Genomic DNA, 17,643 nt, shown 5'->3' with positions numbered 1-17,643 from the left:
AATAGTCAGTAGTGACAAAAATGAAGGTTAAAGAAATCTTTGCCAAAGCTGCAAAAAAAGCTTGACTGGCATATCAATAGGTTGTGTCCATTGGAGAAAAAGACAAGTGAATATATGGGATTATTTGTATATAGTTGATGAACTTGCATGTTTATTTTACAGATTTTTTATGAAAGGAAAGAAGTATAATATATTTGCTGCAAAAATTGAGAAATTATTGTGGCTTAATGACGATGTGAACACTGACATGCACATGAAATAACTTCAGCATCAATATTATTTTAGAAACAATTCATGTAACTATAAATATTGTGAAATGATTGAAGTCAAGTTGAACATTTTTGATAAGTTTATTGGTTTTTCAAATGATTTTATGATCATAAGTTGCACCAGGATCAGTTTTTTATGAGTGTAAAATGTGTTTTTGGCTAGAGGACTTTGGGCCCCTGGAACCCCAGAAAGGGGGTGCTGCTTCTCAAGACCAGTTGGGGAAGGACCCCCAAACCCCCCTTAAAAAACTTTTCTGCTTTTTTATGGAAGACCAAAATCATGTCTGTAGATAACAAGTACATCTTGAAAATGACCGCTCCAGTGGCCTAGTGGTTAGAGCGTCCGCCTTGGATGTGGGAGGTCATGGGTTTGAACCCCAGCTGAGTCAAACCAAAGACTTACAAAAATGGTACTAACAGCCTCACTTGGCGCTCAGCATTAAGAGGTTAGTGGTAGGACTGGTCAACCTGGTGTCAGGATAATGTGACTGGGTGGGACATCATGCTACATGTCTGCAGCAGGATGACCCAGTGCTAGATGTCACTATAAACTGCCACACTGCAGACATCATAGCGATATGACTGAAAAATTGTTAAAGCTACATTAAAAATCCTAATCACACACACACACATATATCTTGAAAATAACTTTCATCGTGTACCGCTCTGGTGGTCTAGTGGTTAGAGCATCTGCCTTAGATGTGGGAGGTCGCAGGTTCAAACTCTGGCTGAGTTGTACCAAAGACTTTTAAAAAAATGGTTCTAGCAGCCTTGCATGGTGCTCATCATTAAGAGGTTAGTGTTAGGACTGGTCCACCTGGTGGCAGCATAATGTGACTGGGTGGGACTTGATGCTGGATGTCTGCAGCATGATGCCCTAGTGCTAGACATCACTGTAAACTGTCACACTGCAGACATGGTTGTGATATGACTGAAAAATTGTTGAAGCTACATTAAAAATCAAAAAGACACACACACACACACCCACACAAACACATTTCCATGTTATAGAATGTAAAGATCAATTATGATTTGACAAACTTTTTTTTTACTGTTGTCAGAAACTTCAAAAAATGCAACAGAGAAAGAAGAAAAATTGAAGAAAGCTTAAACACATAAGTTAAGGATCTTAAAATGTCATAATCAATATTTTTAGAAAAATCATCCTTCAACAAAAATTCGTTATATATGCAGCAATATGGCCCCAGTGAAATAATTTGTCTTTTTCTATTTAATAAACTTTTGTTATAGATTCCATTATTCACCTATGTCTATATTTTTTTTATTTTGTCACTTACGTTATTATTTATAATACCTTAATTGGCATAATGTATTATTACACAGATTACAAATTGCATATATCTTTATGTATATATGTGTGTTTATGTTTGTAAATATATGTATGTGTATTTGTGTTTTCAGAACAAGAAGCAGCGCATGTTGGTCAGACATGCTGTTCTCAAAGGAAAAGATCCTCTGAAACTTCTCGAAGAGATGGAAATCATTGATAAAATGGGTAACTTAAACAGATCGTCATGAACATTATCTTATATATAATAACTGGTTTGTGGTACATATTGATTGACTAAACAGGCAGGTTTATATACAGGGTTCCTGCAATCATGGAAATCCTTGGAAAAGTTTGTAAATTACAGAAAAGCATTTCAGGTGCCTCGAAAGTTTTGAAATTTTCGTAAGTCATTCAAAATTTTGGAAGTCATTGAATTTGGTTATTTTGTATTATCTAGTCACATTTTTGTTTGGCGACACAAACGTAATACTAACCTACCTAACTTAAACAGTGGATTTGTTAGACTAGGCTCCCCAAAATCTTCATAGTCAGAATACATCCAGAGATCTTACAGTCATTCAAAATCATTATATTCACAGCCCTCAAAGGAGAATGACCTCTCCGAAACGATGAACCATCCCAAAGCCAGTTGTAAAATATGTTTTTGTGTTAAATTTATATGTTATGTAAGTATTAAAGGTCATAAATTTATGTAGTAGGTTACTCTTGAAATTGGTATAAAGGTCTTGGAAAAGTCGTGGAATAAATTTTTTTAAAGATTGCAGGAGCCCTGTATATATGGATATGGATGTTTGTGTAATAAAGTTGAAACTGAATGTATTTTAACAAAAGTAATTAGCATTTACTATTAGATATTTATGATAAGCCATACACATTTATTTTATTCAGCTTGTTTAACTTTATCCCTAAAATCGGGATCACAGTTATATAATGTGTAGATTACAAATCATTAACACCTGCTGATCGAGGGTGGTCATGGATAACAACAAAGATTCAAGCAGCAAGTATGGTCAAAAGTTATCTTTTCATGGATATGATGAAAATATGGAATCTTACTTACAACCTGAACTCACTATATAATGATATGGTAATTTGAGCATATTTCTGTCCCAGTACATTGATTGTGATACAATCCATCCATACATACCATGGTTCTCAGGAGGCTGAAATCAGTGTAAAATTAAGCATTCTTTTTACTTTTGAACGCACAAAGATTCCAATGATTGAGTCCTCTATACACAAGTTATTTTTTGTTTGCATTATTCTCTTTATTTAATCTGTTTCTGCAAAGATTTATCAATCATGCAGTGTGCAAGCTATGAAACAGAGTTCAAGCCATTGTAATGGGATTAGGTAAAGTTACATAGGTTAGCAGACAAGAAAATTAAGACGTCTGTTAATATATTATTAGTTCATAATAATCATTTTGATCAAATATCTAATTACACAGGTATGTAATTTGATACCTGTCTTTGAAAAACATCATTCAACGCAATTGTAATCCATCATATTATAAAAATGCATGCAATGTTTGGAACACTTGCATCTTTAGAAAAATAGGACCAATATTTAAAGATTTATTTTTGGAAGAATAGGACCTTGCATATTAACATTCATAAATCATTCTTAAGTTGACTTTTTTTTTGTGTCATCTACAAGTTTATTTTTGAGTAATTATCATATGTGCATTTTTCCAATGGGAACTTTACATAATTTCTTTGGTGTCAAGTGCAAAGCTACAGATGAGTATGATTCTTGCAAGACTGGGTGACAGAATTTAGTAGATGCATTTAGTGTTGATAAAGGCTTGACAGTAGAAATAGGGGTTATTTGGTAACCAGAACTGTGTATATATTGCTATTTGACCCAATTCTAAATATTTTACATTGAATGAGTATTGTATATCTGGTGACCTATCTATTGGTGATATTACAATAGATGTTTTGAATTATTGCATGGGAGGAAAATGGATAATTATTGGGACTCATGAGTTTTAGGGCTGTGACTGCAACTTTCCAAGGAAAGAGTAATGGATGGCAACTTTCTAATTCCTTACCATGCTGTAGATACATTCATCCATACGTGTGTGATGCCGCGAACTCCTCAAACACACTAAGCTTGGGGGTTTTATGGTCCTATGCATGTAGATTTTTCAAAGACTTTGGAATTTTGATTTCGCCCATGGAGTTGATTTTGGAGAACTATGATTTGAATTTACATAAATTGAAAGTATCTCTTGAAATTTTTTTCTCCCATATGTATTAGAATTTGCATGTGTGTCAGTGACCCAGGTTTCAACACAGATAGGAATCCATTGGTCATGTGCCATAGGTTTTCCTTACCCTCCTGTGTCATTACATAAAAACTGGAAGTGGGGGGGGGGGATCTACATCCCTTAACCATATTCACACTGTCTAGGCATACCCAACTGATATCTGTCCCTGGGGCAGTCCTTTCACTAAGGGATCTACCCAAGAGGCTCAGACTTTCAGACTCAAACAACTTGGAGTTGTATATATTGCCAAATTAGATGCTCAGACATGTTTTACGAATACGGAATTCTAGTTGGCATAGTGTTTCTAAAGGATGAATAGAAGACAATAAAAGCTTCTGGATCGTGGATGTAGCCAATATATATGTAGTTTGATGTCAAAAGTAAAAAGGTCATTTTTGCAAAATTGCAGATACAAGTTTCAACTTGATAGGTTTATAAAAAGAATTTGGGTGTGCACACCCTGTAATGTCTGTTTATGAGATACATACAGTGAAAATGACCCCATGCTTTGGCAGGGGATAATGTGATACCCTCCATCTGTGTTCTCCTAAACTGGTAGGTAAAAGTCACCACTTACTTCATAGGTTGCCATGGGAACCATACCTGCATTTATGTGAGAACCTAAATAAATGTTTACTCTTTGATTAAGCTGCGAGTGTTGTTTTTTTAAAACTGTTGAGAACGTAATGGGACTTTGACACTATGGCACAATCTAGTTAATAGATTGTCTCCTGTTGATTATAACACATGAAAGTTGCTGACATCATAGTAATGTTTAATTATGTATGTCAAACTAATTTGTTAAAGTCATGCTTTAGACAACTCCACAGTTTTGCCTTTGGCTAATTTCTTGATTATTCATTAAAGAATGTGCCATGATACATCTGAAAATAACTTCCTGGTTAAATTAAAGATTCATGTTTTTGCGTTTCTTTTTTTACTTTTGTTCATTTCTTTTCTTCCAATCTTGATGTAGTGTTCTGAGACTTTGCAAGTGTAGTATAAAACAACTTGGAGTGTTATTTATTGGCATTGTATTGTTAACAAATATACCGAATTGTGACAGTTAAAATTAAATTTCTATTTTGGGAAAATTGTGAATGCAAACATAATGATAGGTTTGACTAGTGGTTTATGAGTATAATTCTAGCTATGAAGGTTTAGTTCATTTGTGTTTTCTTATGATGATACTGAGAGAAGCAGCTGAAAGTAGTGATGCTCAAATTTGTGAGTAGTGTGAGTCAGCTTGATTTTTATTAAATGAATTTCATAAATTTATTCACTTTAGTTGACCTTTTAATATCTAATATCCAGTAATGTTAAGATCCATAATAAGAATATTTCTGTTGGACAAAGATCAAATTTCTTATGTTTTAACAAAAGTTTGCCACTTCCTTCCCAGAACACCACCTGTTCATGTTAATTAAAATTTGTTTCACTCTCTTTTGCTTCACTTATGCTGCTGCATATGATTATGGACTTCTTCCTATCAGGTTATCAAGGGAGAGGTGTATACAGCAAATACAAAGTGTATTTATCATTTTTCATCCATATTTATGTATCTGCCACAAAAGGAATAGCCTGTATTCCTTTGTGAATAAAATCTAATATCCAAAGTAAAACATACATTGGTTAATTATTGCATCTGATATTGAGGGTAATTTAGAGGAACCATAATTCCAACAGCATTTTGTCATGGAACTACACACTTAGCAAAAACTGCACCTCCACAAGTTTAACACAGGCAGTTCTGTATGCACTGTATAACAGATTTAGCTGGCAACAGCTAGGTTACAGTCCAGAAAGGGTAGGTTGGGGAGGATTCTTGGAGGGCTGGATATGTAATAAATGTGAGAATTTGGCATGGAAGATTTTCATTTAGTCAAATTTGTTACAGATTGGATATTCTTCATCAGTAATGGCATATGCATGCAACTAGCTATTGTAAAAAAAAATTAATAATGGATTGCTAAAAATTAAATTGAAAATTCTCATATGTTCAGTCTCATCCATGATGTAATATATATTGATGTCTTTGACAAATGGGGCCCCGAGTGGCCGAGTGGTCTAAAGTGCTCTTCATTACGGATCACTGCCATCTCACCTCTATCTGCGGCGGTTCGAGTCTAAGATTCAGCCAATGTGGGCACGTGAGAAAGCCTGCCAGTAGCTTCTCGTGGGTCGGTGGTTCTTTCCGGGGTTTTCCGGGTTCTTCCTCCACCATTAATACTGGCCGCCATGTATAGCCTATCATGCTGAAAAATGGCGTTAAACCCCACAACAACAACAACAACAACTTTTGACAAATGTTTAAGCTTTTTTCATCTTATGAATGCTACAGATAACTTCTTAAATGTTTCAGATTTTGTGCATAATACAAAGTATTGAAATATACTGGCAAAGAAAAGAGACTAATTATCCAAGTATTTAGGTCAGTTTCACACAGTCATATCACTTTAACCAGGAGTGCCTCAAAGTTATTTGCAACTAATAGGTTACAATAGTGATATTTGCCATGTTATTTGGTACTCATGAAACCTTCCATCTGTATTACTGGTATGATTTAGCATCTTTTAAGTATGAGTTTCAGTTTGTACCAATATATGTGCACCCCTTTAAATATAATATTTTTTCTTTATTTTTCTTAAGAGTTCAACCCACTGGAGCCTCCCAAGCTTAATGAAAAGGTTTTGAAAGATAAGCGGAAGAAACTTCATGAGACATTCCTGCGAGTTCTAAGGTTGTATGTAAGTATATAGGGTCAGTTTTAATTGATCAAAGAGTGAGAATTTGTTCATTTGCCAGTGCATGTGGCATAGGACTGTAAAGAAATTGTATGCTTTATAAAGTCATAAGAAGTGTTTGATGCACAAAAACATAAATAAAATGGACATGTAAACTCTAATCTAGATGACAGAAATGGCAGCAAACATTTTTAGAGAAAAATGTTCCAGAGAAATCTGCTCCACTCATGATCAAAGCTGGCAATGCACCATTAGCATTTAGAGAAAGATGACCAAAAGCCTGTGAAATAGAAAAGTTTTACTTTGTAAAAGGTATCATTTCAGCTTCATTATCAAATTGCTAAATAATTTTTGTGCATGATCATATTGTTGTGTTCTTTCATTATTTTTGCAGATCACTAGTCAGTCACAAGTGCATTTCCACAGATGCACAAGAAAGGATATATGAAATGTTCGCACTTCTGGTCAAAGAGCAGAAGAGCCTATGTGATAGTCTCTAGTCCAACATCTATCTGTCCATTACAACACGTTTGTTATCACTCCTTTATCATCAGTGAAATTTCTCAGATCTGTAACCATCTTGAAAATCTTGTTATCACTACTCCTTATGAATGGATAATTGTGTCGAAATGGGATCTTGACTAAAAGGTTATTTTATGATGTCTTGTTGGTCCTAAATGAAAATTGTGTTGATCATGCATCCAGTATGGCCACCAAGATAGCCACCTTGAAAATCTTGCTATCCCTACATCTAATTGGATGGTTTATATCAGCATGAGCATTTTACTAAAAGGCTTCCTGTGACGTGCAGTTGATCCTAAATATGTCCACTAAAGCACTTCTCATCATATGTAATTGAAGCTAATGAAAATAATACATGTATGACCTCCCAAATTGCTACAAGGAGACATTGTCAAAAATTTGCATAACAGCTAGTTCTTCTAATGGTTCTAATGACTTTCTATAAATAAAAAAAAAATTCAAAGTGGCTGCTTTTATAGCCATCTTGAGAATCTGTATCCATTTACTTCCTCTGAACACATGGGAGTATGAACATTGTGTTTTCACTATAACACTAAAGCATATGTAGCTGGTTATGAATGAAAATGGTGTTCCTCTGACTGCATCCATACCTTTTTCAAAATCTTATAGGTGTTGTCTTCCAATGGATTGTTCCATTTAAACATGCATGGTATCAAGAGAAGGCACATCTGTAAAATATATTCCAGGAAATTCATGATCACTCAGAGAGTTCATATGAAAAGGATAGAAAATTCTTAATTGCATTGGTGGGTGATGACTGCCCATTGAAGGTGCCTTCCTTTGGACCCAAGTATGTTTTACTTGAAGAGCCGTAATTTGTTTTTGGCAGTTCTTTTTTTCCACTGTTTTGTAATTTAGCCTTGGAATCTGCACCATATAATAACTGTTGTGCTAATATGCTGTTAAACCCTATTTGTATGTACGTATATGCAGGCAGACATACTTGGCACCATGTCAGTCCTGAAAATCTTGTAATTTGTTATGTTTGAATTTGGTGCAGCATATTATCACTTTTTTTAAGGAATTTTAAAACCAGACTTAACTGACCTTTGGGATCAAGTCAAAGTTTGTTGCAAATAAAGAAAAAATTAAGGTGTATTGGGAAAGTTAAAAAAATTAACACTTTTAATGTAGCACATAGTTCTGACATTTATAGCAAAATATATTCTATTTATTTCCTTCTTTCTTAGGAAAAAGAAAATCCAGATTATGCAAAGGAACTGAAAAAGGCAAATACAGAGTATGAGAAAAAACGATTGCAACTCCAACTTTACTTTGGTAAGAAAACAATTAGATACATCAAGGTCTGTTCTATGATAAGTGATTATGGGATTTACACAAACATCTGAAAAATCATCTTAATGCATGTAAATTGTGTAATATATATTCAAGGCCCAATTTTATTTCTTTAAATCAATTCTATATTCCAAAAATTCCCCACTTTTATTGAAATAGAGGGGCAATTGACTCTTTATTTTCAGTTTGGGTGTGATGTGTGTGATATTCAGTTTGGAATAGACCATGTACATTGTAAGAAAGTACTATATACCTGTACATATCTTACTAAATTTTCATATCTTTAAATAAAAGTAGTTTATTAACTTTGCTCTTGCATAACAAAAGGTCATTTTTATTTTTTATTTTGTGTGGCAAGAACAATGTATCTGTTTAAACCTCTGCCATATCAAGGGAAGGAGCATATAGTGTTGTTCTTGGCCATCTGCCATGTCTATCAAATATTTCTTTTCTGTTGAATAACTTTTCAAACTATTAATGACTCCAACTGAAATTTGGTACATATATAGGACTTTCATTCAGAAGACCTATATCAAACTCTATTTTCATCATTTTCTGGCAAACTTCATGCATCAAATTGGCAGGAGCACCTGTAGCATTGAAAACATTTTTTGTTTTGTTCATCAACTAAAGCTTAGTTATTGTTGTTTTTATTTCTTTGCAAGGACTTAATTCAATTTACTCATCAAAATTGAAAAATTTGTGACAACCCAGAGAGAAATCTGGTTTTTCAGATTTGAGGTCCTTACTAAATGTACAAGACTGATTCTCCTGGCAACTGTTTCTTTGGTTTTTGTTTTGATTTTTATCTTCATAGTTTAGTATCAGGAATATTGGGATACTTTACATGTATCCATCTGCCTGCCCATCCTTCCATTTAAAGTTGGTCAGAAATTAAATTCACAGAAAAATCAATTATGGTGATGTCTTTATAGCACTTACTGTCATATTAGGAAGACATCTTCTTAAATATATTTAAAGGAGGGAGGGAGTAGCATTCTCCTCCAGACTTTTTTGAGCACTTCCGTAGAAAAAGAGAATACTGTGGCTAGTTCTTTATATTGAAAATTTTTTATTTTATCTTTTCAATCCTCAGCTCTCCATTTTATTTTCATGTGATTCTGCACTGTATTGTTTGGTCTCTTTATTTCAGAACAAGTCAAAAATGCTGAAAGGGTTCAGCTCGATCAGATTCCACTTCCAGAAATCCCTGTTGATAACACTAGTAAGTATTCTGTGGTGCATAGTATTTACTACAAACATACCAGATATAATATACATAAAATCTCAATCCACATTGATGTTGGCACTTGGATAAAACATTATCTAGACACCTGGGACAACTACAGAAATATCTCAGGCAAATGCATTTACAATTAGCATGCCCAGCCATGCAATCTTTCTTAAAATAAAATACTTACAAGCACTTTTATTCAAGACAGAATTTGTCACTGTTAGTGTACGCACCTAAGGATCAAATCAAATGTTTTAATCTTATTAATTCTTCCAGTCAAATAGCTTTTCATTATGTGAGTCTGAGTTAAAGAGATTTGGTTGTAACAAAACATTTTCACTCTGCATTATTTTAAAATGCTGAAGAAAACCACATTAATCTTTGTTTAACTGTTATAATGTCCTCATGGAAAACATTTTCAGCAGTTGATTATCTGATCAATGACTCTTTTATTGTGAAGAATACTTCTTTTAGTCACTTAATTATCATATTGTCTTTAATGTGTGATCTAATGAAAGGGTATAGTTAAATTTGACAGAGTCAAATGAAATTAATTTGTTGAGAATTCTGTTACATCAAATGAAAAATTTTACAAACACAGTAATGTACACCATTTTATATTTATTTTACATTATCCTGAATTTCAGTACTCAGAGATATGAACCTTTAAGTGATTTGATTGACACCAGTTTCGGTACCAGATGGCTTGGATGGGATCAGTTTATTATTTGACTGCCTATAAATGGAGTGAATATGCATCTGATTGGCTGAGATTCATACCATTTTGAAGACCGTATTTCTCATCCAATTCTGCTTTACTTAGTTCATAGACTTGAATCATCAGGATCTCAGATGTGTACAGTTATAAGCAGATTCCATGCATTGTGCATGATATTGACTGAGCTTGTCATCGCTTCAATAATTCTGTTCCTGATAAGAATTTTATAAAACTTGGTTAACAGGCTTATATTATCAAGACACCCTGTCCATTCAGTTATGAGCAAGATCTGCACATGTTAATGAGGTGATCTTGCATCTGATTCGCTGAGCTTCTTATCACTCTTAAGGGACTCTATTTCAGGCCTATTTTTTATCAGACTAGGTAAATAGGTTCATATCTTAAAGATGTTGGAAGATTATAACTACGAAAAAACCTGTGCAAATTTATGGGGTGATCTTGCATCAGAGTATTTAACACTCTTTTTTTGTTAAGATTTTGATATCATCAAGAGCTCTTTGGATGAAATTCAGCCATTATGTGTACTAGTGTCTGATTGGCTGAGCTTGTCAAGACTGAAACAGTTTATTTCTAGACTTCGGTCAGATTTCAATTCGTACGATTTTGCCGTAAGTCTTACAAAAATTACCCTTAAAATACAAATTAATGGCATACTAACAAAAACAAGGGAAAAACGAACGTTGCCAAAAAAACCAAATAATCTGTGTTTTATTTGGATCTTAGAATTAGTGAAATTAGGGAACCAGACTAACTTTACAGCAGCACCCTAGATGCTTTAAACTGCACCTGTTTGTTCATGTGAAGCATCTGAATGATCAAACTGTTGATTATAGAATTTTTAAAAATGGTGACCAGAAAGTGATACCTATTTAAGACAAAAGGGAAAATAAGCTTCTAGATAAGTGTTAATAATAAACACAGAAGAATAAAAAGGAGTATTCAGATTCTTTTGAATAAAGTCTGGAAAGGACACGGTTACGTTTATTAGACATCATGTGCCAATTTGAGTATGTCTTATGGCGGGAGGTATGATTGACATCGTCATGTGAAATGGAAAAGAATTTCCAAGAATTATGTCAAGTTGAGACATAACAACAAGCCATTGAGCTGCATAGGGGTTGGAACTAGATTTTGTGCAACTGTACTAGTGGTTAATAAAGTCTATGCGTGCTTTACAAAACTTTTCAGTTGAAGATAATGTTTATCGTCGATGCTTCTATCTTTTAATTGCAATTTCCAGCTTTACAATAGCAGTTATTGATATTTTGTTTCACCTTACTGAAAACTGGTCAGTCTTATAAAAAAAATCAACTGCCTTACTGAGATGGACTTGTCAGGGTTGGCAGGTCTGAAATTTTTTAATTTTAAAGCATCAAGAGGCTGGATGAGTTATATTTTGAATAAGATTTATCCATATTTATGAGTTAACTTTGGATCAGATCTACTAAATCCATTACCAGTATGGAGACCACAGTTTTGAATGTTGCTGCAACGTGGTAAATAAGCTTATGTCAATACCGTGGGCCACATGAACCAAACATTTTTGTGGTCAGATGTATATATTATAATTATGCTTTAATTACAGTGTTAACTTTTTGTATGAGCATGGGCCACAAAACATGACCTGTGGGCCTGTAGTTGGACAACTCTGGCTTATACCATTCTGTTTGACAGGTTCTGTGATAAGTGGTATCTGCACAAAATAATGAGGAGATCATGAATCTTAGTAAATTTATATCATCAAGATCAGCAGGCCATTGTGAAATAGGTAAAAATCATCATGATATAATGTTCGGGAGATAGTTTAAAGAGAATTGTGTTCTTACAGAACTCCATAAGCTTGCAAAAAAATGGTCACCTGTTAAGTTATGTAAGCTAGGTGAATAATTGTTTACTGCATATTCTGAATTTTAAAATGTTACTTTTTATTTAGTGTAACTCACTCTCTTTTCCCAGTCACCTTTTTGTAAAGTTCTGTTTTTATATTTCCTTCCTTTTATTACAGTGCCATCTATGATCCCTCTGCCAGGCGATATTCCCTTACCCCAAGCCATACTACCATTGTCTGTGCCTATCAAGCCACATGGTATTCTTAAAAAGACCTCAGTATATAGGTAAATTTGCTTACATATACATTTTAAAGTAATTAGATGAAAGTTCTTTATATTTTGTTGTATTACTGTTGGTTTCCAGATGTTCACATTAGTACATTTTCAGAAGAGCTTTATTTTTCAACTGATTCTTAAAATGTACCAATCTCTATTCTTTTTCAAAGTGATGATAAATAAATATAAATATACATATACATCAAATGGTTTTTAGCTTTACTGACCATAGACCAAAAGAGCTTATGTGATGGTCCATAAACTGTCGTCTATCCATCCATTAGCACATTTTTATTAGCACAACTCCTAAATTACTTGGAGGATTGAGATGAAACTGTACACACACATTCATCCTGTGGTCTAATTAGTTCTAAATGAAAATGGTGCCACTTGGACAGCCAATATGGCTGCCAGAGACACCTTAAAATTGTATCAATACTTCTGAATGGATTGCCATATCAACATGGAATTTTCACTAAAAGACTTATTATGAAATCTAGTTGGTTCTAAATGAAATTGCTACTATTGAATGAAATGTCATATTATGAAATCATGCCACTCGCATCCAGTATGACTGGCGCAGTGGCCATCGTTAGAATCATGTTTTTGCATCCGCTTCTGAATGGAAGGTCATATCTGCATCAGGTTTTTATTATACAATTTCTTTTGAAGTCCAGTTGGTCCTAAATATAGTTTGTGCTGCTCAGATATCCAAGCTGGTAACCACAGTGGCCATATTGAAACTCTTGTTATCACAACTTCTTTAGAATAATGATCATATCAGTTTGGAGTTTGCACTGAAAGACTTTTTATGATGTCTAGTTGTTTGTAGATGAAAATAGTACCAGTCTGTCCTCCAGTATGGCGATATGGAAAATCTTATAATTGTTATTTCACCTAGATGGCAGAGCATATTGTTTTTGTGTTATGCAAGAAGATTTCTTATAATGTTTTGTTGGTTCTAAATAGAAATGGTGCAAATCTGTTATGACCACATTGGCAGCCATCTTGAAAATCTTGCTATTGTTATTCCTTCAACATGGAAAGTTATATCAGCATGGGGTTTTCACCAGAAGACATGCCTTGTTGAACCCAAAATAAAACTTGTACTAATCTGACATCTGATTGGGCCATCATCAAAATCTTGTTATTACTCTCTAAGATGGAAAGACATTTTGACATGAGGTTATCATCAGAAGTGTTCTTATGGTGTCTAGTTAGTCCTAAATGAAAATAATGCAAACTTTCTTTAGAATATTGTCATCTATACTTCTCCCAAATGGATGACTAATCAAAATAGTGATTTTACCAATAGACTTCATATAATTTCTAGTTGGTCCTAAACAGAAATGGTGCCAATTATACATCCAATGCTGCCGTGTTGGCAACTTGAAAATCTTGCAGTCACTACTCCTCCTGAATGAATGATCAGATTGACATGGGATTTTTGTCTAAAGACTTTTAATAATGTCTTCTTCCTCCTAGATTAAATTGGAACCTCTCTGACTTCCATGTGTCCACCACAGCAATTTGAAAATCTTATTGCAGAAGAATATCAGATATGGTTTCCACACTAAACAGTTAAAAGAAAGAAATTGTCTTATCTTGGATGTCTGGAAAAACTTTTTACCCTGTAGAGCATCAATCCCTTCAAGGGACTCTTGTTCATATGCATGATACTTTTAATAGATTGGGAAAGGAATTTATCAGCCTGTCAAAACACAGCTCTGGTGGCCAGGTGGTTAGAGCATCCACCCCGGATGTAGGAGGTCATGGGTTCAAACCCCAGCAGAGTCATACCAAAGACTTCTAAAATTGGTGCTTACAGCTGCCTCCCTAGGTGCTCACCATTAAGATTGTTAGTGTTAGGACTGGTCGGCCTGGTGTCAGAATAGTGTGACTGGGTGGGACATAATGCTACATGTCTGCGGCATGATGCCCCAGTGCTAAACATCACTTTAAACTGCCACACTGCAGACATCGTAGCGATATGACTGGAAAATTGTTAAAGCTACGTTAAAAATCTAAATCACACACACTCAGCCTGTAAAAACTTAGTCCGCAGAGATACTGAGATTTGCATTCCTTCATATGGGTTGGTTGCACTCTATTTCTCTTTTGAATACATTCCCCAATCACATTACGTTAGGATTATTAGCCAGTTACCTCACGAATCCAGCCCTACTAAAAGATGATAATCATCTTTTCTTGTCTACCTTACATAGACAAATTGCAGTAAGACTCGTCCATTACCTCCCCTTGCCACAGCCAGGTGTCACCAGTTTTAGCTTTACTGGAAACATTGTACAGTTTATCCTCAGACATTTGAATCAGCCAATGTTCCTTTTGGATCTGTTATGTGGATTAATCATTCAGCTGCAGGTTGCATACATTCTTTTCTATATTTTCTGCCAATTTGAGTGATTTTGTCACCTTCAGGGATTTCATCCTTTTAAGACCACATCACCCATGCTATCATTGACCTCTGCAAGGTCATTAATGAGTTAGCATGACTTTGACTTTTTTTGCTTGCTCCATTTGTAGCAGAGTTGGTTTTAGTGAGTTATTTACATGCTGCATTGCTAATTTGTGCTTTGTTTTTACTTTCTGTGCGTTTTTTCAATAGAAACTAAATACATGAATGCATAAGTTCAAAGCATAATCTTTAAGTTTATAATATGCAACACTTTCTTTTTTAATTACTCCATTAGTAATGGGAATTATTTATTTATATATATATATATATATTTATATATATATATATATATATATATATATATATATATATATATATATATATATATATATATATACACATACATACATACATACATATATATATATATATATATATATATATATATATATATATATATATATATATATACACATACATACATACATATATATATATATATATATATATATATATATATATATATATATATATATATATATATGTATATATATATATATAATGAGGACTTTGTATAATAAAAATCATGACTATATATAGCACCTAATCTTTAGAAGTTCTAAGCACTTTACAACATTAGACATCACCTATAACTTAAAAAAAGACATATAATGATTATATTACAAAAAACAAACACCATGAAATTAGAAAACATAAAAAACATGCTGAAAATATTTAAGGTAGGAAATATTTTTAGGTCATTAAGTTTGGTCTTGCAGTCGAAATAGGTGAGTTTTAAGAGCACTCTTGAATGGGATCACTGTCTTTGTGTCTAAGTTCAGTGGGTGATTTGTTCATGTTGCTGGGCCCTGGTATGCAAAAAACGTTCTCCATATGACATATGTAACATGATTAACTATTAATTTATTCTTTGCTTTCTCTTATTGTATTGTTTCAGCATTATGTCATCTAAACACTTTAATGCAACTTTAGAGCATGGAAGTCTACCATGACTCTTGTTTTGTTTTGTATATACTATGTGTATATCATCCCTAACAAGCGGTAAATTTAAATCAGGGTCAGAGAAAGTCTTGGCTGCAGTATTAGCTAGTTCGTCACATACTGATTTTCTAATCTCTCCTTTGTTTTCTCTTCTTGTGTTGTTTCAGGAAAAATGGTTACTAAATGCATGAATTGCATGTTCAAAGCAATAGTCCATGTGGCATTGAAGGGAAAGAAAGACAATAATTTAAGAAAGACAACCTAAAGTTCATTGTTGACAATACCAACTCAGTGAGGAATGTTCCCCATTTTTAGGCAGCCCAGTGGTTATAAGTCCCTCGCATGTCTGAGCATGGCCTTCAGGCCTGTAAGTCCAGGTGCATGGGGTTCATACTGGATCAATTATGTCCTTCTCCTTATACCACCAAACCATTACCTGTGGTCTGGCCATCAATGACATCCTGAGTGGGAGACCTTTTGAGAAGACAGCCCAGCCAAGTAGTTCATTGCTTGCATTTCCAACTTGTTGTGGCAGTGTTTCCCAGTTTTAGGCAGCCCAGTGGGCATAAGTCCACCAGCATGTCTAAGCATGGTCTTTGGGCCTCTAAGTCTGGATGCATGGGGTTTGTACTGGATCCATCGGATCCAATGTATAATAAAACTGCACCACCACCGACCGTCCGGCCATTCCAAGATGGGGATCCTTTCATTGAATCAGTCCAGCCATGTATGATTTATGGGGATCTTAGTGATAGGTCATTATGTCTGACTGTACTGTTGACATCATACCCTTATTATGACAAAGATTTCAATGAGAAATCTGCCTTTCCAGACAGGCCCTTGGATTGACCATTACAGGTGATAGGGATGGCGCTGATCTTTGCATATGTTGCAATTGTGATTTTTTTATATACTTATTGGCAACAAAATGTACCATCTGGAATTTTTGCTGACATTTTTTGGCTGTTTAAACTTCTATATACAGTCTTGGGTTTGGGGTATAGAATTTCAAAGGCACCATGAAAGGAAGCCACAAACTTCGATGTAAAATGCACTGGAATTTATGTATTGTTACATAAACAAATCTTTTGTTCATATTGACAAACGCATCTTAACAGCACATTTATACATCAAAATCTGTATATGCAGACACATGGCCTGGGTACAGTTTGCTGTAATACATTGAGGTAGTCATGCTACCAGATTAGCTACAATTAGTTAACCTTCAATGGCAGAAACAGGAACAACTACTATCAACCAAATGACCATTTTTATTGTTGTTGTTGTTGTTTATCTTTTATAAAAATAAATGTACCCCAAAAATATAATTTTGCTGAAACTTTAAAGAAAACTGATTACCTTTGAAACACCAAATGTTCTTTATAAATACGGAACAAATGAAACAAAATAATAAGTCTCAATCAGTGTTCTACAGTTATTTGATATTACTGACACAATGACAAACTGGCATTTGTTTGGTCCTCAAAAGTTTGCATTTAGCAGTAACTTCAATAACACATGCACCCTTCTTCAGTGGAAGTCAGTACCAAACTCTAATAAAAACAAAGTACCTTTCATCAGTGGAAGTCAGTACCAAACTCTAATAAAAGCAATGGAATCTGAACGATTGTTGCATTTTACTGTACTATAAAAAGTTAATGCTTTGCAGGAAGAATGTTTACACTTATGATCGCTAACAAAGGTGCAT

The 17,643-nt window shown here is 34.1% G+C and overlaps 1 protein-coding gene across 1 annotated transcript in view; it reads left to right on the top strand.

Moving 5' to 3' along the window:
• The window catches only part of LOC149802765 (uncharacterized), an 80,092-nt gene that overhangs the window by 4,966 nt on the left and 57,483 nt on the right, over positions 1–17,643 (top strand). The window contains exons 3-7 of the mRNA XM_089952194.1: positions 1,692–1,785; positions 6,506–6,603; positions 8,334–8,421; positions 9,593–9,664; positions 12,418–12,526. Coding sequence (XP_089808320.1) covers positions 1,692–1,785; positions 6,506–6,603; positions 8,334–8,421; positions 9,593–9,664; positions 12,418–12,526 — 461 coding nt within the window. The remainder of the gene's footprint in view (positions 1–1,691; positions 1,786–6,505; positions 6,604–8,333; positions 8,422–9,592; positions 9,665–12,417; positions 12,527–17,643) is intronic.

Source organism: Sinohyriopsis cumingii, chromosome 3 (genome assembly GCF_028554795.1).
Source record: "Sinohyriopsis cumingii isolate HCF-2022 chromosome 3, ASM2855479v2, whole genome shotgun sequence".
Lineage (NCBI taxonomy): Eukaryota > Metazoa > Mollusca > Bivalvia > Unionida > Unionidae > Sinohyriopsis > Sinohyriopsis cumingii.
The sequence above is the reverse complement of the archived record's forward strand: the minus strand, read 5'-3'. Positions and strand labels throughout refer to the sequence as shown.